Below are 22353 nucleotides of genomic sequence, written 5' to 3' on the forward strand. Positions count from 1 at the left end.
ATCCAGAGGTATGGGGGCCAATGGGAGTCAGATGGGCGGGGCCACAGGATTCCCCGAACACATCCCTTATTACCAGCGCAGGTGAAGGGACGCAGGTGAAGGGATGCAGGTGAGGAGAGGAGAACAATGGAGACTTGGTGGGGAGAAAGGAAAGAAAGGAACGGACAAAGAAATAAGGAGAAATATAGAACTAAAGGAGGGATAAAAGGACATTGAGAGACAAAGACAAAGAGCTTGTGTGAGTGATACCCGCAAGCCAAAGCCAAGTTTGGCCAAAAACTAGACTATTTAATTGAGTGATTATCGAAAGGATCTTTGGTTTATAAGTGAAGTGCTCTAAAACGGGCTTGGATTTTGTTTCCCCTTTTTTGAACCGACAAGTGCCATTCTGTGAACATTAAATATATCATTTCGATTTTTGCAACTTAAAAAGCAGACTCTCTCTCTGTTTACACCACCCTCGCTACCGCATACTGTATATCGGAACCCCTCTGGACTGATCACAGTGGTGGAGGAAGTGGGCACCAGAAGTGGTGACAGAGTTACCAGAAGTTATATTAAGGATGGACACTGCATTGTTAAAACAGTTGGCTACATGCGCCATTGCGCAAAAGGAAAGCACACACCTCTTGAGAATTGAAGTGGCCAGGCTGGCTCAGGCAGGGAAGGACAGTAAGCCTGGAGTGAACAGGATGACATTGAGGCAGGGGAAACGGTGTGCTTTCTACCTGCTTTCATTCGAGAGGACAGCAGTAAGAGTACTATGGGGGCAGGGATGCTGGCCCCCTTTCTGTCCGGAGTGGTGGGCAGGGATGCTGGCCCCCTTTCTGTCTGGAGCGTTGGAGGGATGCTGGCCCCCTTTCTGTCCGGAGCGGTGGGCAGGGATGCTGGCCCCCTTTCTGTCCGGAGCGGTGGGCAGGGATGCTGGCTCCCTTTCTGTCCGGAGCGGTGGGCAGGGATGCTTGCCCCCTTTCTGTCCGGAGCGGTGGGCAGGGATGCTGGCCCCCTTTCTGTCCGGAGCGGTGGGCAGGGATGCTGGCCCCCTTTCTGTCTGGAGCGGTGGGCAGGGATGCTGGCCCCCTTTCTGTCCGGAGCGGTGGGCAGGGATGCTGGCCCCCTTTCTGTCCGGAGCGGTGGGCAGGGATGCTGGCTCCCTTTCTGTCCGGGCATGTGCAGGCTGCGTATTTCGACCTGGATCCTGCAGAAGCAGAGGACTATAAGAAACTAAAGGCCAAAATCTTATCCCAGTACTGTCTGAATCCACGGCACGGGCCAAGCGTTTCCACGCGTGGACCATCAATAGCAACGAGTCAGTGAGAGCCCAAATGTAACAACTAATACGACTGACCAGGGGTTGGCACGAACCAGAAAAAGGAACCGGCGCAGTCATCGAAACACTGGTGATAGACAGGTGTCTCAGAGCCCTCCCACCGGAGATGCAGCAAGTGGTAGGGCAAGGCAACCCCCAGAAAGCAGATCAGCTGGTCCAGCTAATAGAAACTTACTACGCCACTGCGGAGCTGGGGCACACATCTAGAGCAGAGAGGCCCGCTCCAGTACTAATGCCCTGTCTAAAGAGGCCACCAGAAAGGTCCCAGGGGAGACCTGAACCAGAGGCGAGTGAGCCCCGTGCAACATTCCAAGAAGCAGCACCGAGGAGGTACCCGCCCGAGGTCGGCGAGAGACGGTGTTTCCGGTGCAAGGTGCTTGGGCATATGTCATGGCAGTGCCCCCTTAATGACGAACCCATGCCCACCGAGCCTTCCTCCGGTCCAAGGGGCGCGTGTCCATGTAATCTATCTGCGCAGTGATGGACCACAGGGGGAGCCCGGCCATGATGGTACCGGTGAAAGACCAAGGAGAGGACGCAGAAGCGATGCTCGACTCTGGTAGTATGATTACCCTAGTTCTGTCACACTTAGTACAGGAGGGAGATTTGTGTCAGGAACAGATGTCAGCCTCCTGTATCCATGGGGACATGCACAGATACATTAGTTACTCCCCGAGGCAAGTGCACTATGAAGGTGGTGAACAATTTACCGATATCGGTACTGCTAGGGAACGACTAACCTGTTCGAGAATATGTGGCGGAGTAAACAGAACCGCCCCAAGCCCACGCTGCTGCTCATATGCAATGCGAAGCAGTCACTGGCACACTCAGAGAAAACACATCCCCAAAAGGCGTGCACCCGCCATGCCCAACTGGCACTACAGGGAGAAGTCTCTTCTTCACCCAGATTGTGTGCGGGGGCGGAAGAAAAGGAAATTCAAGATCAGAGGCTCACGCAGCTGTTTCAAGAAACGACAGAGGAGGATACATACCCAGGTCTCCCAATGGAGAGCAAAGGAGACCACAGCCAAGACTTTAATTTACCTGATGAGTTGACAGCACAGCTGTGGGACCCGGACCTGGTCTCGGCACAAAGTGAAGGTGATGGACGGGAAGCGCATGGAGGGCGTCAATGAGGTAAATCCCCCTTATTTAAGTGATAATGCCCGAGAAGCCTGTGTTTGGAGGATATATTGGCACGGGTGGTGTTAGGCCTTCCACAAGATATAGTCCTGACACAAATCGAAGGTTGCTATCCAAGCCGTCTGGTCGTTTATTCTATTGGTTCGGTTGCCAGAGACGCGGCCCAATCGTTCAGTGTTTTTGTTCTGTATCTATGGACACGACCAGTTGTTCGTTCTAAATGTTCCGTTGCCATTCTGGCTGGCAACGTTCTTATCCTTTGCTTGCTAGCTAGCCAACTACGGCTAATTTATAGTCACTTCAAACAGTGCAGCCAGAATAACAGAAAAGTAGCTGCATTTGCGTTTGTTTAAACTGTTTTCTAGTGACATTTGGATAAATCCATAACAATGAGCTAATGAGGCGCGATTTCGACTAGCATAGAACATTTGCTCACTCATGAGGACACTGTTGTTCAGAGGAGATAGCCAACAACACAGCTAACACGATCACTTCAAACTGAAGCTGGAAAGACTGCAATCTAGCTGCACTTCGTTTCGTTTTACCTTTTTTCAATTGACCTTTCTTTGTATATATCCATAAAAATTATGCTGATTCATGATTTCGACTGGCTGAGAAAAGCTGCCTGCCTGTCTGTCTCATCCCGACAGGTTCATTACTATGGGACATCTGGAGATCAAATTTGAATATTGAAACAATATTGAGACAGACAGCAAGGTTTACACAAATCTCCGCTGTTGAAAACTAAATGTTAGTCTAAAGGAAATGTGAGATAATGTCTAGATGCTTCTTATAGTGGAGAACAAGTTTATAAATTGCTTGGCCGGGGTGATGAGACAGTGGATTGGGCAGTCAGATGGAACAGAGTAAATAGGCATTTTAACGTCATAGCTTTAGCCGGTGGTAACTTGTGGAATAGACACTGGCTGGAATGCTGTTTTAACCAATCAGCATTAGACCCACCTGTTGTATAATACTGCATAAAGAAGGGCTTACTGTACTAGGTAGTTAAGAGAAGGGGCGAAGTGCTAGAGCTCTTAATAGTGCCTACAGAGACATGTACAGTACCTGGCACATTCGCATTTGTTGCGAGGCCACTTGGCAGTAGACAAAACTAAAGAGCGCATCATGAGTAGATTCCTTGGCGTACACATCATGATGTGTTCCTTGGCGTACACTTCACCGACAAACAGTGTGGTGAAGAAGGCACAACAGAGCCTCTTCAACCTCAGGAGGCTGAAGAAATGCGGCTTGGCACCCAAAACCCTCACAAACTTTTACAGATGCACAATTGAGAGCATCCTGTCGGGCTGTATCACCGCCTGGTATGGCAACTGCTCCGCCCGCAACGCTCTCCAGAGGGTGGTGCAGTCTGCCGAACGCATTACCAGGGGCAAACTACCCACCCTCCAAGACGCATACAGCACTCGATGTCACAGGAAGGCCAAAAAGATCATCAAGGACATCAACCACCCGAGCCACTGCCTGTTCACCCCGCTATCATCCAGAAGGCGAGGTCAGTACAGGTGCATCAAAGCTGGGAGAAGCTGGGAGACCGAGAGAATGAAAAACAGCTTCTATCTCAAGGCCATCAGACTGTTAAATAGCCTTCACTAGCACATTAGAGGCTGCTGCTGCCTATTGAAATCACTGGCCACTTTAAGAAATGGAACACTAGTCACTTTAATAATGTTTACATATCTTGCACTACTCATCTCATATGTATATACTGTATTCTATTTTATAATATTCTACTGTATCTTAGTCCATGCCGCTCTGTCATTGCATGTCCATATATGTATATATTCTTAAATTCCATTCCTTACTAGATTTGTGTGTATTGGGTATATGTTGTGAAATTGTTAGATATTACTGCACTGTCGGAGCTAGAAGCGCAAGCATTTCGCTACACCCGCTATAACATCTGCTAAACACGTGTATGTGACAAATAAAATGTGATTTGATTTGATTCTATTGGCCCCACATTGGTTCTTGAGCTCAATGCTAAAGAAGGTTGTGGAACAGGACAGGAAGAACCGGGACATGTTATTACCTCACTTGTTGTTTGCTCTTAGGGAGGTGCCCCAGTCGTCAACGGGCTTCTCCCCATTCTACCTGTTATATGACAGAGTGAAAAGAAGGAAGCCTGTACAGAATAAAAATATTACAAAACATGCATCTTGTTTGCAACAAGAAATTGCACCAAAAAAATGAAATTGGCAAATAAATTAACTTTGTGTCCTGAAAACAAAGCGTTATGTTTGGGGCAAATCCAACACATCACTGAGTAACACTTCATATTTTCAAGCATGGTGGTGGCTGCATCATGTTATGGGTATGCTTGTCATCGGCAAGGTCTAGGGATTATTTTATAGGATAAAAATAAATTGAATACAGCTATAAGCACAGGCAAAATCCTAGAGGAAAACCTGGTTCAGTCTGCTTTCCAACAGACACTGGGAGACTTCACCTTTCAGCAGCAACCAAAAACACAAATATACACTGTAGTTGCTTACCAAGACAACATTGAATGTTCCTGAGTGGCCTAGTTACAGTTTTGACTGAAATCAACTTGAAAATTATGACTAGACTTGAAAATGGCTGTCTAGCAATGATCAGACATAGCTTGAAGAATTTTAAAAAGAAAAATTGGCAAATATTGTACAATCCAGGTGTGCAAAGCGCTTAGAGACTTGACCAAAAACACTCAGCTGTAATCGCCGCAAAGGCGCTTCTACAAAGTATTGACTCAGAGGTGTCAATACTTATGTAAATGAGATATTTCTGTATTTCATTTAACAAATTTGCAAACATTTCTAAAAACATGTTTTCACTGGTATTGTTTGTAGTAGACTGGTGAGAAAAAAAGATTGAATGGATTTTTAATTCAGGCTGTAACAACAAAATGTGCAGTAAGTCAAGGGGTTTGAATACTTTCTGAAGGCACTGTATAGGTTACTTGTTCAAGAGCTAGAGAGAGGGGAAAGAGATGGGCCAGCGGAGTTGCCAGCGGAGATGCATGAATTGCGCAAGAAGGGAACAGTGAAGAAGACATGTGTAAGTTAGAAGTTAATTCAAATATTAATGCATCATTCATATAGCCTATATATTAGGCTATATATAATAGGCCTGCTGAAGTGAATCTAGGCGACCACCTGTGCTATAGGCAACCCTAAAAAGACAGACTCACTCAAATAAAAATGTAGTATCAACATAACCACTCATTGCTTCACAAAAATTGATCAACAGCTGATCATTAGGCTATGGGCAGGTTGTGTGCATGTGTTCCTAGGTTGTCAATTTCATCTTCATATAGCCTATCACAGCTTTCTCTATATCTCCCCCTTAAAACTTTCCTAGTCAATTTATTTGATAAGCTACATTGATTTAGCATTATAACGTAGACTAAAAAGGATTAAGCTAAGGCAAGGTTTTTAATACTTTTTGGGAAAGGGGGAATGTGATTTGCTTATTTGTCCGAGTGAGATGCGCTGCAGGCGGCTTTGACTGATGGGTCCTTTTAGGTGGGTGGGTGTGCGTGTAGGAGTTCGCAAATTCTCTATGTCCATTTAGAAAGTTTCCTAAAATCGGCCTAGCTTGTCTGGATTCCAATCAGATAGAAAGAACTGAAGGCAGCAAGCATCATGATGGTCAGCATAGGCCTATGTTTGAGGAATGACAGGTGCCAGTGCCAGTTTTGCATTTATTAAATGGAGTGCAACTGAATGAAACATAGCCAAGTTCATATAGGATGAATAGCCTATCCTAATATTTTCAGTAGCATATAATTTTTCCAGTAGTATATGATTTCTCTCTCATTACTGCTTCCTCTCTAGCCCCTTTGAACATCATACTCCCATGAAAATGACATCAGCAGCAATGGTGGCGTTATGCGAATTGTTCGGAAAAGTGGAGGGAAAAACGCATCGGATTTGGTGTGAATGGTTTAGTGCTCGAAATCGGAATCTATATTTTTTCAGAATTCAGACAAAAATATCGCAACGCAGTTGGTGAGATAAGGCATCGGTAGGGAGTTATTCACAAGATAATTCCCGGGTTCTCATGCCTTACTGCTTACTTAGCATAGCCGCGGGATGTACGGATGTTGGAGGTGCTGCAGAACCCCCTGGTGGTGAGATATATGTAATGCAATTTATCTAAATGATAATGGGATTGGGGTAGGGGAGAAAAAAAAACATGGGAGATTTATATATGGGCCCCATTCTGCATGGAGTGCTCTCAGCTCTGTTATGTAAGCGCTGGAGTTGGACACGCTCTGCTGTTTGATAGACAGCTCTCTCTCCCCCTCTTCTCTTCTCTCCCCTTTGTGGTAGATAAAGTGATCTGGAGCTGTGCTCGCAATACTTCTCCACTGCTAGTTTCCATTAGTTTACAATTCTAAAAACATTGCGAAAAGGGAATGGGACAGTGTTGTAGTACTCTAGACCGGTCTCGAGACAACATATTGAGTGTCTCAGTCTTGTCTCGCCTGGGATACATTTTTACTCAGTCTTGGACAATGAGGACTCATACTTTCTTCCCAAGACCAGCCAAGTAATCAGCCCCTGTTTATCCCAATAATTGTAGCAAAACTGTCAGGGTGACATGACAGGCAGCAAGTGTATCAATCTTCCAATGCCTATCTGTGTATCTTCTGTAGCAGTGCCCTGTGCCTGCCCTGGCATCGCCATCCAATGATTGTGCATCAATTTGGGAAAAAATACCCGCCAATACATATTGTGCACGCGTGTCAGTGAAATCAGCCATTGTCCATTTCACCTATGACAACCATAAAGAATTTCTGTGCCAGAAAAGAACACTGCTTCAATCACCGAGAAGGCTGGGACCACTTCGAACTTTTCCCATTATGTGGAGAGGTAAATTGAGAAGCTAGCTAGCTAGCTAGCATAAAAGAGACCGAACTAGTGTGCTGGTTAGCTTACGTTAGCAGTGGCTGGTGCTGTCTATAATGTATTCTGCAGTAGACAGTACACACAAAGATGTAGCTAGTTAGTTAGCCATCATAATTTGTGTTAATGGTACCTAGCTAGCTAACTACTGTTATAGCAAATATACTGGTAAATCTAGCTAGCTACAGTGCCTTGCAAAAGTATTCATCCCCCTTGGCGTTTTCCCTATTCTGTTGAATTACAACCTGTAATTTAAATGGATTTTTATTTTTATTTCATGCAATGGACATACACAAAATAGTCCAAATTGGTGAAGTGAAAAAAATTACTTGTTTCAAAAAATTCTAAAAAATAAATAACGGAAAAGTGGTGCGTGCATATGTATTCACCCCCTTTGCTATGAAGCCCCTAAATAAGATCTGGTGCAACCAATTACCTTCAGAAGTCACAGAAGTAGTTAAATAAAGTCCACCTGTGTGCAATCTAAGTGTCACATGATCTCAGTATGTATATATATATATATATATATATATATATATATATATATATATATATATATATATATATATATATATATATATATAGTGAGGGGAAAAAGTATTTGATCCCCTGCTGATTTTGTACGTTTGCCCACTGACAAAGACATGATCAGTCTATAATTTTAATGGTAGGTTTATTTGAACAGTGAGAGACAGAATAACAACAAATAAATCCAGAAAAACACATGTCAAGAATGTTATAAATTGATTTCCATTTTAATGAGGGAAATAAGTATTTGACCCCTCTGCAAAACATGACTTAGTACTTGGTGGCAAAACCCTTGTTGGCAATCACAGAGGTCAGACGTTTCTTGTAGTTGGCCACCAGGTTTGCACACATCTCAGGAGGGATTTTGTCCCACTCCTCTTTGCCGATCTTCTCCAAGTCATTAAGGTTTCGAGCCTGACGTTTGGCAACTCGAACCTTCAGCTCCCTCCACAGATTTTCTATGGGATTAAGGTCTGGAGACTGGCTAGGCCACTCCAGGACCTTAATGTGCTTCTTCTTGAGCCACTCCTATGTTTCCTTGGCCGTGTGTTTTGGGTCATTGTCATGCTGGAATACCCATCCACGACCCATTTTCAATGCCCTGGCTGAGGGAAGGAAGTTCTCACCCAAGATTTGACGGTACATGGCTCCGTCCATCGTCCCCTTTGATGCGGTGAAGTTGTCCTGTCCCCTTAGCAGAAAAACACCCCCAAAGCATAATGTTTCCACCTCCATGTTTGAGGGTGGGGATAGTGTTCTTGGGGTCATAGTCAGCATTCCTCCTCCTCCAAACACGGCGAATTGAGTTGATGCCAAAGAGCTCGATTTTGGTCTCATCTGACCACAACACTTTGACCCAGTTCTCCTCTGAATCATTCAGATGTTCATTGGCAAACTTCAGACGACCCTGTATATGTGCTTTCTTGAGCAGGGGGGCCATGTGGCCGCTGCAGGATTTCAGTCCTTCACGGCGTAGTGCGTTACCAATTGTTTTCTTGGTGACTATGGTCCCAGCTGCCTTGAGATCATTGACAAGATTCTCCCGTGTAGTTCTGGGCTGCTTCCTCACCGTTCTCATGATCATTGCAACTCCACGAGCTGAGATCTTGCATGGAGCCCCAGGCCGAGGGAGATTGACAGTTATTTTGTGTTTCTTCCATTTGCGAATAATCGCACCAACTGTTGTCACCTTCTCACCAAGCTGCTTGGCAATGGTCTTGTAGCCCATTCCAGCCTTGTGTAGGTCTACAATCTTGTCCCTGACATCCTTGGAGAGCTCTTTGGTCTTGGCCATGGTGGAGAGTTTGGAATATGATTGATTGATTGCTTCTGTGGACAGGTGTCTTTTATACAGGTAACAAGCTGAGATTAGGAGCACTCCCTTTAAGAGTGTGCTCCTAATCTCAGCTCGTTACCTGTATAAAAGACACCTGGGAGCCAGAAATCTTTCTGATTGAGAGGGGGTCAAATACTTATTTCCCTAATTAAAATGCAAATCAATTAATAACATTTTTGACATGCGTTTTTTTGGATTTTTTTATTGTTATTCTGTCTCTCACTGTTCAAATAAACCTACCATTAAAATTATAGACTGATAATTTCTTTGTCAGTGGGCAAACATAGAAAATCAGCAGAGGATCAAATACTTTTTTCCCTCACTGTATATATAGATATACAGTGGGGAAAAGAAGTATTTAGTCAGCCACCAATTGTGCAAGTTCTCCCACTTAAAAAGATGAGAGAGGCCTGTAATTTTCATCATAGGTACACGTCAACTATGACAGACCAATTGAGGAAAGAAAATCCAGAAAATCACATTGTAGAATTTTTTATGAATTTATTTGCAAATTATGGTGGAAAATAAGTATTTGGTCACCTACAAACAAGCAAGATTTCTGGCTCTCACAGACCTGTAACTTCTTCTTTAAGAGGCTCCTCTGTCCTCCACTCGTTACCTGTACTAATGGCACCTGTTTGAACTTGTTATCAGTATAAAAGACACCTGTCCAAAACCCCAAACAGTCACACTCCAAACTCCACTATGGCCAAGACCAAAGAGCTGTCAAAGGACACCAGAAACAAAATTGTAGACCTGCACCAGGCTGGGAAGACTGAATCTGCAATAGGTAAGCAGCTTGGTTTGAAGAAATCAACTGTGGGAGCAATTATTAGGAAATGGAAGACATACAAGACCACTGATAATCTCCCTCGATCTGGGGCTCCACGCAAGATCTCACCCCGTGGGGTCAAAATGATCACAAGAACGGTGAGCAAAAATCCCAGAACCACACGGGGGGACCTAGTGAATGATCTGCAGAGAGCTGGGACCAAAGTAACAAAGCCTACCATCAGTAACACACTACGCCGCCAGGGACTCAAATCCTGCAGTGCCAGACGTGTCCCCCTGCTTAAGCCAGTACATGTCCAGGCCCGTCTGAAGTTTGCTAGAGTGCATTTGGATGATCCAGAAGAGGATTGGGAGAATGTCATATGGTCAGATGAAACCAAAATATAACTTTTTGGTAAAAACTCAACTCGTCGTGTTTGGAGGACAAAGAATGCTGAGTTGCATCCAAAGAACACCATACCTACTGTGAAGCATTGGGGTGGAAACATCATGCTTTGGGGCTGTTTTTCTGCAAAGGGACCAGGACGACTGATCCGTGTAAAGGAAAGAATGAATGGGGCCATGTATCGTGAGATTTTGAGTGAAAACCTCCTTCCATCAGCAAGGGCATTGAAGATGAAACGTGGCTGGGTCTTTCAGCATGACAATGATCCCAAACACACCGCCCGGGCAACGAAGGAGTGGCTTCGTAAGAAGCATTTCAAGGTCCTGGAGTGGCCTAGCCAGTCTCCAGATCTCAACCCCATAGAAAATCTTTGGAGGGAGTTGAAAGTCCGTGTTGCCCAGCGACAGCCCCAAAACATCACTGCTCTAGAGGAGATCTGCATGGAGGAATGGGCCAAAATACCAGCAACAGTGTGTGAAACCTTGTGAAGACTTACAGAAAACATTTGACCTGTGTCATTGCCAACAAAGGGTATATAACAAAGTATTGAGAAACTTTTGTTATTGACCAAATACTTATTTTCCACCATAATTTGCAAATAAATTCATTAAAAATCCTACAATGTGATTTTCTGGATTTTTTTTCTCATTTTGTCTGTCATAGTTGACGTGTACCTATGATGAAAATTACAGACCTCTCTCATCTTTTTAAGTGGGAGAACTTGCACAATTGGTGGCTGACTAAATACTTTTTTTCCCCACTGTGTATGTATATATATATACATACACACTGCTAAAAAAAAATTAAGGGAACACTTAAACAACACAATGTAACTCCAAGTCAATCACACTTCTGTGAAATCAAACTGTCCACTTAGGAAGCAACACTGATTGACAATAAATTTCACATTCTGTTGTGCAAATGGAATAGACAACAGGTGGAAATTATAGGCAATTAGCAAGACACCCCCAATAAAGGACTGGTTTTGCAGGTGGTGACCACAGACCACTTCTCAGTTCCTATGCTTCCTGGCTGATGTTTTGGTCACTTTTGAATGCTGGCGGTGCTTTCACTCTAGTGGTAGCATGAGACGGAGTCTACAACCCACACAAGTGGCTCAGGTAGTGCAGCTCATCCAGGATGGCACATCAATGTGAGCTGTGGCAAGAAGGTTTGCTGTGTCTGTCAGCGTAGTGTCCAGAGCATGGAGGCGCTACCAGGAGAGAGGCCAGTACATCAGGAGATGTAGAGGAGGCCGTAGGAGGGCAACAACCCAGCAGCAGGACTGCTACCTCCGCCTTTGTGCAAGGAGGAGCAGGAGGAGCACTGCCAGAGCCCTGCAAAATGACCTCCAGCAGGCCACAAATGTGCATGCGTCTGCTCAAACGGTCAGAAACGGGTGGTATGAGGGCCCGACGTCCACAGGTGGGGGTTATGCTTACAGCCCAACACCGTGCAGAACGTTTTGCATTTGCCAGAGAACACCAACATTGGCAAATCTGCTACTGGCGCCCGGTGCTCTTCACAGATGAAAGCAGGTTCACACTGAGCACATGTGACAGAGTCTGGAGACGCCGTGGAGAACGTTCTGCTGCCTGCAACATCCTCCAGCATGACCGGTTTGGCGGTGGGACAGTCATGGTGTGGGGTGGCATTTCTTTGGGGGGCCGCACAGCCCTCCATGTGCTCGCCAGAGGTAGCCTGACTGCCATTAGGTACCGAGATGAGATCCTCAGACCCCTTGTGAGACCATATGCTGGTGCGGTTGGCCCTGGGTTCCTCCTAATGCAAGACAATGCTAGACCTCATGTGGCTGGAGTGTGTCAGCAGTTCCTGCAAGAGGAAGGCATTGATGCTATGGACTGGTCCGCCCGTTCCCCAGACCTGAATCCAATTGAGCACATCTGGGACATCATGTCTCGCTCCATCCATCAACGCCACGTTGCACCACAGACTGTCCAGGAGATCATCCGCCACCTCATCAGGAGCATGCCCAGGCGTTGTAGGGAGGTCATACAGGCACGTGGAGGCCACACACACTACTGAGCCTCATTTTGACTTGTTTTAAGGATATTACATCAAAGTTGGATCAGCCTGTAGTGTGGTTTTCCACTTTAATTTTGAGGGTGACTCCAAATCCAGAACTCCAAGGGTTGATAAATTGGATTTCCATTGATAATTTGTGTGATTTTGTTGTCAGCACATTCAACTATGTAAAGAAAAAAGTATTTCATAAGATTATTTCATTCATTCAGATCTAGGATGTGTTATTTTAGTGTTCCCTTTAATTTTTTGAGCAGTGTATATATACACACATACACACCTGTTCTGAAAGGCCCCAGAGTCTGCAACACCACTAAGCAAGGGGCACCACCAAGCAAGCGGCACCATGAAGACCAAGGAGCTCTCCAAACAGGTCAGGGACAAAGTCGTGGAGAAGTACAGATCAGAGTTGGGTTATAAAAAAATATCAAACTTTGAACATCCCACGGAACACCATTAAATCCATTATAAAAAAATTGAAAGAATATGGCACCACAACAAACCTGCCAAGAGAGGGCCGCCCACCAAAACTCACAGACCAGGCAAGGAGGGCATTAATCAGAGAGGCAACAAAGACACCAAAGATAACCCTGAAGGAGCTGCAAAGCTCTACAGCGGAGATTGGAGTATCTGTCCATAGGACCACTTTAAGCCGTACACTCCACAGAGCTGGGTTTTACGGAAGAGTGGCCAGAAAAAAAGCCATTGCTTAAAGAAAAAAATAAGCAAACACGTTTGGTGTTCGCCAAAAGGCATGTGGGAGACTCCCCAAACTTATGGAAGAAGGAGGGGGGGGTGAATAGTTATGCACGCTCAAGTTCAGCTTTTTTTGTCTTATTTCTTGTTTGTTTCACAAGAAAAAATATTTTGCATCTTCAAAGTGGTAGGCATGTTGTGTAAATCAAATGATACAAACCCCCCAAAAAAACAATTTTAATTCCAGGTTGTAAGGCAACAAAATAGGAAAAATGCCAAGGGGGGTGAATACTTTCGCAAGCCACTGTAGCTAGCTAATAGATGGCCAACTGCCTTAAGGGCATGAAATTAACATCTGCCAAATGTGAATACATTTTGGCGGAAAGCCAACAAGCATTTGGGAACAATATACATTTTAGTCCCCAAAATATTATATATGATCCTATTGCAAATATGTAGGCTACTGTTAAAAAAAAGCTGAATTTGAGATTGCTAATGTTGTAAACTTAATGTCACAATCTTAAGCTATATTAGCTGGCTGGAAATTGTGCATGTCCTAAAATGTCACGCTGATGTCATTTGGAAATTCTGCATGGTTTTAGAGTTATTGCATTTTCTCCCAGTCTTTGCTCCGTGAAAGAAGCAGAGGTGAAAGAGAAAGCTTTACCTACAGTATGTCAACTAAATTGACGCATTCATTCTATCGATTTATGACATTTTGGTGAGCATGGGTTTATTTAAGCAATAAGGCCTGAGGGGGTGTGGTATATGATACGGTAACCCATTTATAACAGCAATAAGGCACCTCAGGGGTTTGTGGTATATTGCCAATATACCAAGGCTAAGGGCTGTATCCAGCGTTGCGTCGTGCCTAAGAACAGCCCTTAGCCGTGGTATATTGGCCATATACCACAAACCCCCGAAGTGCCTTATTGCTGTTATAAACTGGTTACCAATATAAGCATTCAGGGCTCGAACCACCCAGTTTATAATTCGTCTTCTGGGGCAACAAGTAATGACAGAAGAGAAGCTGCATGTATCGAATTATAGAGAAGTTCACTAACAAATAGCCTACCAAAATGTTGGAAATAAGCAGAAACATATCTAAACTATGGCAAAAAAAATACTGAACCCCATCAAAAAAGATGATCTGCCATCTCTGCATCAGGCCCAGAGAGTTGCATTTTAAAATTAAGATATATCATAACATTGTTTCTTGCGTAATGTATTCATCATAATGTGACTTAACCTGTGGTTGACAAGATGGCGCCGACAGACATGGCAGCTCTGCTTCTAGCTCCTAAGCAACCAGCATTACGACCAGAAATACGACTTTCCCAAATTGGATCCTTTGTTCGTACACCCCAGGGCAATTGAACTTATCCCAGAGCCTGCTCCAAGATGCCGCCGGCGGAGAAGAGGTATTCGGAGTGGACTTCTAGTCCGACTCAGGAGGCGTGCACACCATTCACCGCTTCCGAGTATATTACTCACTAATGTTCAGTCCCTGGACAATAAAGTAGACAAGCTCAAGGCGAGGATATCCTTCCAGAGAGACATCAGGGACTGTAACATACTCTGTTTCACAGAATCATGGCTTTCTCTGGATATACTGTCGCCGTCCATATAGCCAGCTGGGTTCTCAGTACATCGCACAGACAGGAATAAAGAACTCTCCGGGAAGAAGAAAGGCGGTGGTGTGTGTTTCATGATTAACTATTCATGGTGTGATTGTGATAACGTACAGGAACTCAAGTCCTTTTGTTCACCTGACCTAGAATTCCTCTCAATCAAATGCCAACCGTATTACCTCCCAAGAGAATTATGTTCGGTTATAGTCACAGCCGTGTATATTCCCCCTCAAGCCGATACCACGACGGCCCTCAAGGAACTACACTGGACTTTGTACAAACTGGAAACCACATATCCTGAGGCTGCATTTATTGTAACTGGGGATTTTAACAAAGACAATTTGAGGAAAACGCTGCCTGTAGTACTCACGCTTCAAAAACTCTCAATCCATTGTTACTCTCCCTTCCGGGATGGCTACAAAAATGTTACCTCATCAATCTACACACAATACCCAATAATGACAAAGCAAAAACAGGTTTTTAGAAATGTTTGCAAACGTATAAATAAATTACAAACAGAAATACCTTATAAGTATTCAGCCACTTTGCTATAAGACTCGAAATTGAGCTCAGGTGCATCCTGTTTCCATTGATCATTATTGAAAACATTGTTCATTACATTTCTATTTGTTTCCACAGTCACCAATTAAAGATAAATCTGCAACATATTCTTACATTTAAAATAGATCAAGCAATGGTAAAAACAAAACTACATCACCATTTTTCCTACATCTGCATACAGTAATTGTTTCATAATTCACCCACAGACATTACATGCATTGAAAGACTGGGACACAGAGTGTATAAAGGCCCATTGTTTTATTTGATTAATAGGAGTGGTGTGATGGGGTAGATACTCATCAAGGACCTCTGAGCACAGAAGGCGATCTAGAGCGTAGTGGCCCTCTTGAAGAGTCGTGTGATGGGTCAGATCAGCAGTGAAGAGAATAAGCGCATTACAACTTTATAAATGTGCGATTTTAAAAGCTAACTAGAGAAGGACATTATCAAAATTAGACAGTAGTTGGATAATTAAAATTTTTTTTGCTTAATCTTAATACAACTTTTTATAAACACACCGCTCCATTATTCTGAGGACATTGTCCCGCACAGAGGTTCCCCCAATTGAGGACCGCTTGGCAGTCTTAAAAAAATAAAGCTAAATGCAAAATTGTAAGTTTGTGTAAAGAGGCAATAGAGACAATAAAATATTATATTGTTCAAAAGTTGTCTGTCATATCATTCCTGCAACAAACATTTTTAGAAATGTGTGTAATCAGCAAATCTCTTCCTCTTCTCTGCAACTGCGCACATGTGTCAGTTTGAATGAGTGACAGAGTGAATGAGTGACAGAGAGAAAGAGCAAGAGAAATGGGAGAAACTTTGCATGACTCACCACTCACTTTACAAGGGTTTTGGATTTTATTTGCTTTACAAATGCATATTATTAGAAGTGGTGCTATTTCAATTGGATCTACAGTTGAAGTCGGAAGTTTACATACACTTAGGTTGGACTCATTAAAAATTGTTTTTCAACCACTGCACACATTTCTTCTTAACAAACTATAGTTTTGACAAGGCGGTTAGGACATCTACTTTGTGCATGACACAAGTAATTTTTCCAACAATTGTTTACAGACAGATTATTTCACTTATAATTCACAATTCCAATGGGTCAGAAGTTTACATACACTAAGTTCACTGTGCCTTTAAACAGCTTGGAAAATTCCAGAAAATTATGTCATGGCTTTAGAAGCTTCTGATAGGCTAATTGACATAATTTGAGTCAATTGGAGGTATACCTGTAGATGTATTTCAAGGCCTACCTTCAAACTCAGTGCCTCTTTGCTTGACATCATGGGAAAATGAAAAGAAAATCAGCCAAGACCTCAGAATTTTTTTTTAGACCTCCACAAGTCTGGCTCATCCTTGGGAGCAATTTCCAAATGCCTGAAGGTACCACGTTCATCTGTACAAGCAATAGTACGCAAGTATAAACACCATGGGACCACGTAGCCATCATACCGCTCAGGAAGGAGACGCTTTCTGCCTCCTAGAGATGAATGTACTTTGGTGCGAAAAGTGCAAATCAATCCCAGAACAACAGCAAAGGACCTTGTAAAGATGCTGGAGGAAACAGGTACAAAAGTATCTATATCCACAGCAAAACGAGTCCTATATCGACATAACCTGAAAGGCCGCTCAGCAAGGAAGAAGCCACTGCTACAAAACCGCCATAAAAAGCCAGACTACGGTTTGCAACTGCACATGGGGACAAAGATCATATTTTTGGAAGAAATTTCCTCTGGTCTGATGAAACAAAAATAGAACTCTTTGGCCATAATGACCATCGTTATGTTTGGAGGAAAAAGGGGGTCGCTTGCAAGCCGAAGAACACCATCCCAACCGTGAAGCACGGGGGTGGCAGCATCATGCTGTGGGGGTGCTTTGCTGCAGGAGGGACTGGTGCACTTCACAAAATAGATGGCATCATAAGAAAGGAAAATTATGTGGATATATTGAAGCAACATCTCAAGACATCAGTCAGGAAGTTAAAACTTGGTCGCAAATGGGTCTTCCAAATGAACAATGACCCCAAGCATACTTCCAAAGTTGTGGCAAAATGGCTTAAGGACAACAAAGTCAAGGTATTGGAGTGGCCATCACAAAGCCCTGACCTCAATCCTATAGAACATTTGTGGGCAGAACTGAAAAAGTGTGTGCGAGCAAGGAGGCCTTCAAACCTGACTCAGTTACACCAGCTCTGTCAGGAGGAATGGGCCAAAATTCACCCAACTTACTGTGGGAAGTTTGTGGAAGGCTACCCAAAATGTTTGACCCAAGTTAAACAATTTAAAGGCAATGCTACCAAATACTAATTGTGTGTATGTAAACTTCTGACCCACTGGGAATGTGATGAAATAAATAAAAGCTGAAATAAATCACGCTCTCTACTATTATTCTGACATTTCAACATTCTTAAAATAAAGTGGTGATCCTAACTGACCTAAGACAGGGAATTTTTTACTAGGATTAAATGTCAGGAATTGTGAAAAACTGAGTTTAAATGTGTTTGGCTAAGGTGCATGTAAACTTCCGACTTCAACTGTACTTACACTACACACTTAGAAAAAGGGTTCCATAAGGGTTCTACGTCTGTCCCCATAGGATAACCATTTTGGGTTCCATGTATAACCCTCTGTGGAAAGGGAACCCAAAATACTTCTACCTGGATCCAAATAGGGTTCTTCAAAGGGTTTTCATATGGGGACAGCCGATTAACCCTTTTAGGTTCTAGATACCACCTTTTTTTCTAAGCGTGTAAGGTCAGGCAATAATGGGCAGCTGAATAGCATGTCTCTTGGGGAATCCAGTCTCAGTGAGACCTGACGCAATAAAAAAAGTTAATGATCATAAGCAGAGCTAGTACAAACCTAGCTCTTACAATGCTGGTTAGTAGGAATCAATACACACTGAAGATCAGAGTGTCAAAGTATAATGGCGCCGGAAGGGGATGGCTGCCGTTTTTTTTACAGGCTCCTGACGAACTGTGCTATTTGGTGTGTTTTTTCGCATTGTTTGTAACTTATTTTGTACATAATGTTGCTGCTACCGTCTCTTATGACCGAAAAGAGATTCTGGATATCAGCGATTACTCACCTCAAACTGGACGAAGATTTTTTCTTTAATGAGTCCGACGCGAAAGATATACAGCTTCTCCGAGACAAGGCCCAAATCCCAGTCATTCGCGTGAAGAAAAGACGGAAACACAGGGGGCGGAGATCAGGGTGCCTTGTGAGAGTTCGTCGGCGAGTGGGTAACCCTCCTCTACCATCCGTTCTATTGGCCAACGTGCAATCACTGGAGAATAAACTTGATGATCTCCGTTCGAGACTATCCTACCAATGGGACATTAAAAACTGTAATATCTTATGTTTCACCGAGTCGTGGCTGAACGACGACACGGATAATATACAGTTGGCTAGGTTTTCCGTGCATCAGCAGGACAGAACAGCTACGTCTGGTAAGATGAGGGGTGGGGGTGTGTGTCTATTTGTCAATAACAGCTGGTGCGCGATGACTTATATTAGGGAAGTCTCAAGGTATTGCTCGCCTGAGGTAGAGTACCTCATGATAAGCTGTAGACCACACCATCTATATTTTTCGTAGCCGTCTACTTACCACCACAAACCGATGTTGGCACTAAGACCGCACTCAACGAGCTGTATATGGCCATAAGCAAACAAGAAAATGCTCATCCAGAAGCAGTGCTCCTAGTGGCCGGGGACTTTAATGCAGGGAAACTTAAATCAGTTTTTCCTTAATAACTACCAGCATGTCACGTGTGCAACCAGAATTTTAAAAAACTCTATCCCACAGAGTGCCAAGTGTGCTAAGCTGAATCATGCAAACCCTGCTGAAAAAAAACATTACTCAAATGTTCGTAATTGTAATGGTTCTAGTGTCTTATATGCAATGGGGGCATGGCCAACAAACCCTATGCACGTTTATATAGATTGGTTTATTTTAACTGAGTAGCATTTAGATAACTGGTCAGTAGTTCAATCAGATTTCAACCAAAATAAGACGTATTTTTCATGATGTCAAAAATAGGTCATGTAGAAATTTGGTTGTGATCAGGTTATATGTCCAGACCAGATTTCAACCAGTACAATACGTCTTTATCACGTCTTATGCCCACTGGGTAATCACATTAGGAATTTGATTTTATTGTTAGCCTGCAAATATACTGAACAAAAATATAAGACGCAACATGTAAGGTTGCATGTTTCATGAGTTGAAATAAAAGAGCCCAGATATTTTCCATACACAAAAAAGGTTATTTCTCTCAAGATTTGTGGACAAATTTGTTTACATCCCTGTTAGTGAGCATTTCTCCTTTGCCAAGATAATCCATCCACCTGACAGGTGTGGCATATCAAGAAGCTGATTAAACAGCATGGTGTTTACACAGGTGCACCTTGTGCTGGGGACAATAAAAAGCCACTCTAAAATGTAAAGTTTTGTCACACAACACAATGCCATAGATGTCTCAAATTTTGAGGGAGGAATTAATTGGCATGCTAACTGCAGGAATGTCCACCAGAGCTGTTGCCAGAAAATGGAATGTTCATTCCTCTACCATAAGCCACCTCCATTTCTCTACCATACGCAGTTTTAGAGAATTTGGCAGTACGTCCAACCGGCTTCACAACCGCAGACCACGTGTAACCACGCCAGCCCAGGACCTCCACATCTGGCTTCTTCACCTGCGGGATCGTCTTGAGACCAGCCACCCAGACAGCTGATGAAACTGAGAGGTATTTCTGTCTGTAATAAAGCCCTTTTACGGAGAAAAACTCATTCTGATTGGCTGGCTCCCCAGTGGGTGGGCCCCTGCCCAGTCATGTGAAACCCATAGATTAGGGCATAATAAATTAATTTCAATTGACTGATTTCCTTATATGAACTGTAACTCAGTAAAATTGTTAATTGTTGTGTTTATACTTTTGTTCAGTATACTTTATTGTAAAGGTGAATCCCCCCCCCCCCCCCCCCCCCTCCCTCAAGTCACAGGGATAGGACTCACTTAAAACAGGGCCGGGTGCAGTCTATCTATAGTCATTTGTATTATTAATGGGGTGGGTGACTGCTTGTCTCATTGTTATTCACTTTTCATAATAGATGCTCAAATGAGAACATGATGTTTCAACCAAGCAGTAATCTTTAAATACAGTTTTTCACAAAATTCACAGGGACTTCTACTCACATGAAAATCTGAAGGGTCTTCCACCAAGTCCACATTGCTTCACTGTCTGTCCGTGAAAGAGCCCATAGTTAACCCTACCGACAAATTGATCCAGCTCTTGTCCTGTGGCATTTACAAGCTGCGCCCCGGTTGTACACAGCACAGTACCCTGGACCCAAAATTGCGTCCCCATCGCCGCCGCAACAATGAGGACGCAACCGAAACTCAACACCCCCCCAACAGAGAATATAATTTTCTTTTGATGACTTGGCATGATGAGTCTGAAGAGTGTGGCGAAATAATTAGTCTGACCAGAACATGGTGTTCAATTCATCTCCAGTCGGTTCCAAACTCGCAAATTGTTGTTGAGGCAAATAATCCAAAACGAAGATGCTAAATATCTGTGTTAGGCTATTATGACAAGTCTCTTTGAAATAGCTAAATGTGTATACCGTATTGATGCTGTTCTAAGGTGGCCGTTGCGTATTAAGTTACATTGATAGTTTTTCCCTCTTGCTCATTTTCTCCAAGTTTTAAATTTCGGGAGACGCTTCTCGAAGATAGCGAGAGGGACGCCTTTAGCCTCGGTGACCTGACGTCTGATTGGGTACGACGCTCATCTGCTGCACTGAATACAGACACGTGAGTTTTCGGTGGGGTTTATCGGCGGTTGGCATCCAACGTTATGGTGCATTACCACCATCTACTGTACTGGCGTGTGGGCCAGAGACGGGGAGAAACTAAATCATACGTGCCAGCCCAGTTTCTCTTAAAAAAGATAACAAAATATTTGAGACTGTATCTAATGAGTTCTAGTCAGTATACTCTTTAAACTAATTTCCTGTATCCCCTTCTCCCTCATACTGGATCAGCCTCTCTCTTTCCCTCTCATACTGTCCACACTGTATCAGTACATGCTCCACTGCCTCTATTTCCTGGAAAATAATCACACTTTCCTGTTGGATGCTTTCCTATCACATTTAAAGTCTTATTCAACCAGCTGTGTCCCACCCTTAATCATGTAAAAATAGCGTCCTCTCTTCTGTCTCTTCCTGCTGTCCTCCCCTCCCCGACTTTCTGCTGTACTTGGAATAAATGCCTGCCCTTAGTGTCTCTATCAAATCAAATCAAACTTTATTAGTCACATGCACCGAATACAACAGCTGTAGACCTTGCCGTGAATGCTTACTTACAAGCCCTTAACCAACAATGCAGTTCAAAGTAAAAAATAATAAAAAGTAACACAATAAAATAACAATAACGAGGCTATATACAGGGGGTACCGGTACCAAGTCAATGTGCGGGGGTACAGGTTAGTCGAGGTAATTTGTACATGTAGGTAAGGGTAAAGTGTAAATAGTCCGGGTGGCCATTCCACTCTATTCCAATGCTCCTACCATACAGTACCAGTCAAAAGTTTGGACACACCTACTCCTTCATAGGTTTTTCTTTATTTTCACTATTTTTACATTGTAGAATAATAGTGAAGACATCAAAACTATTATATAACACATATGGAATCATGTAGTAACCAAAAACGTGTTAAACAAATCAACATATATTTTATATTTTATATTCTTCAAATAGCCACCCTTTGCCTTGATGACAGCTTTGCACACTCTTGGCATTCTCTCAACCAGCTTCACCTAGAATGCTTTTCCAACAGTCTTGAAGGAGTTCCCACATATGCACTTGTTGGCTGCTTTTCCTTCATTCTGCCGTCCGACTCATCCCAAACCATCTCAATTGGGTTGAGGTCGGGGGATTGTGGAGGCCAGGTCATCTGATGCAGCACTCCATCACTCTCCTT

At 43.5% G+C, this 22353-nt stretch overlaps 1 protein-coding gene across 1 annotated transcript in view; it reads right to left on the minus strand.

Moving 5' to 3' along the window:
- LOC311105836 (clarin-1-like) overlaps positions 1 to 21081 on the minus strand; it is a 37517-nt gene extending 16436 nt beyond the window's left edge. Inside the window, exon 1 of the mRNA XM_084148046.1 lies at positions 20565 to 21081. Within this exon, the coding sequence (XP_084004172.1) occupies positions 20565 to 20817 (253 nt within the window). The 5' untranslated portion in view covers positions 20818 to 21081. The remainder of the gene's footprint in view (positions 1 to 20564) is intronic.
- Between the last annotated feature and the right edge of the window lie 1272 nt (positions 21082 to 22353).

The sequence above is a fragment of the Coregonus lavaretus genome, assembly GCF_964263955.1.
Source record: "Coregonus lavaretus genome assembly, chromosome: 30".
NCBI lineage: Eukaryota > Metazoa > Chordata > Actinopteri > Salmoniformes > Salmonidae > Coregonus > Coregonus lavaretus.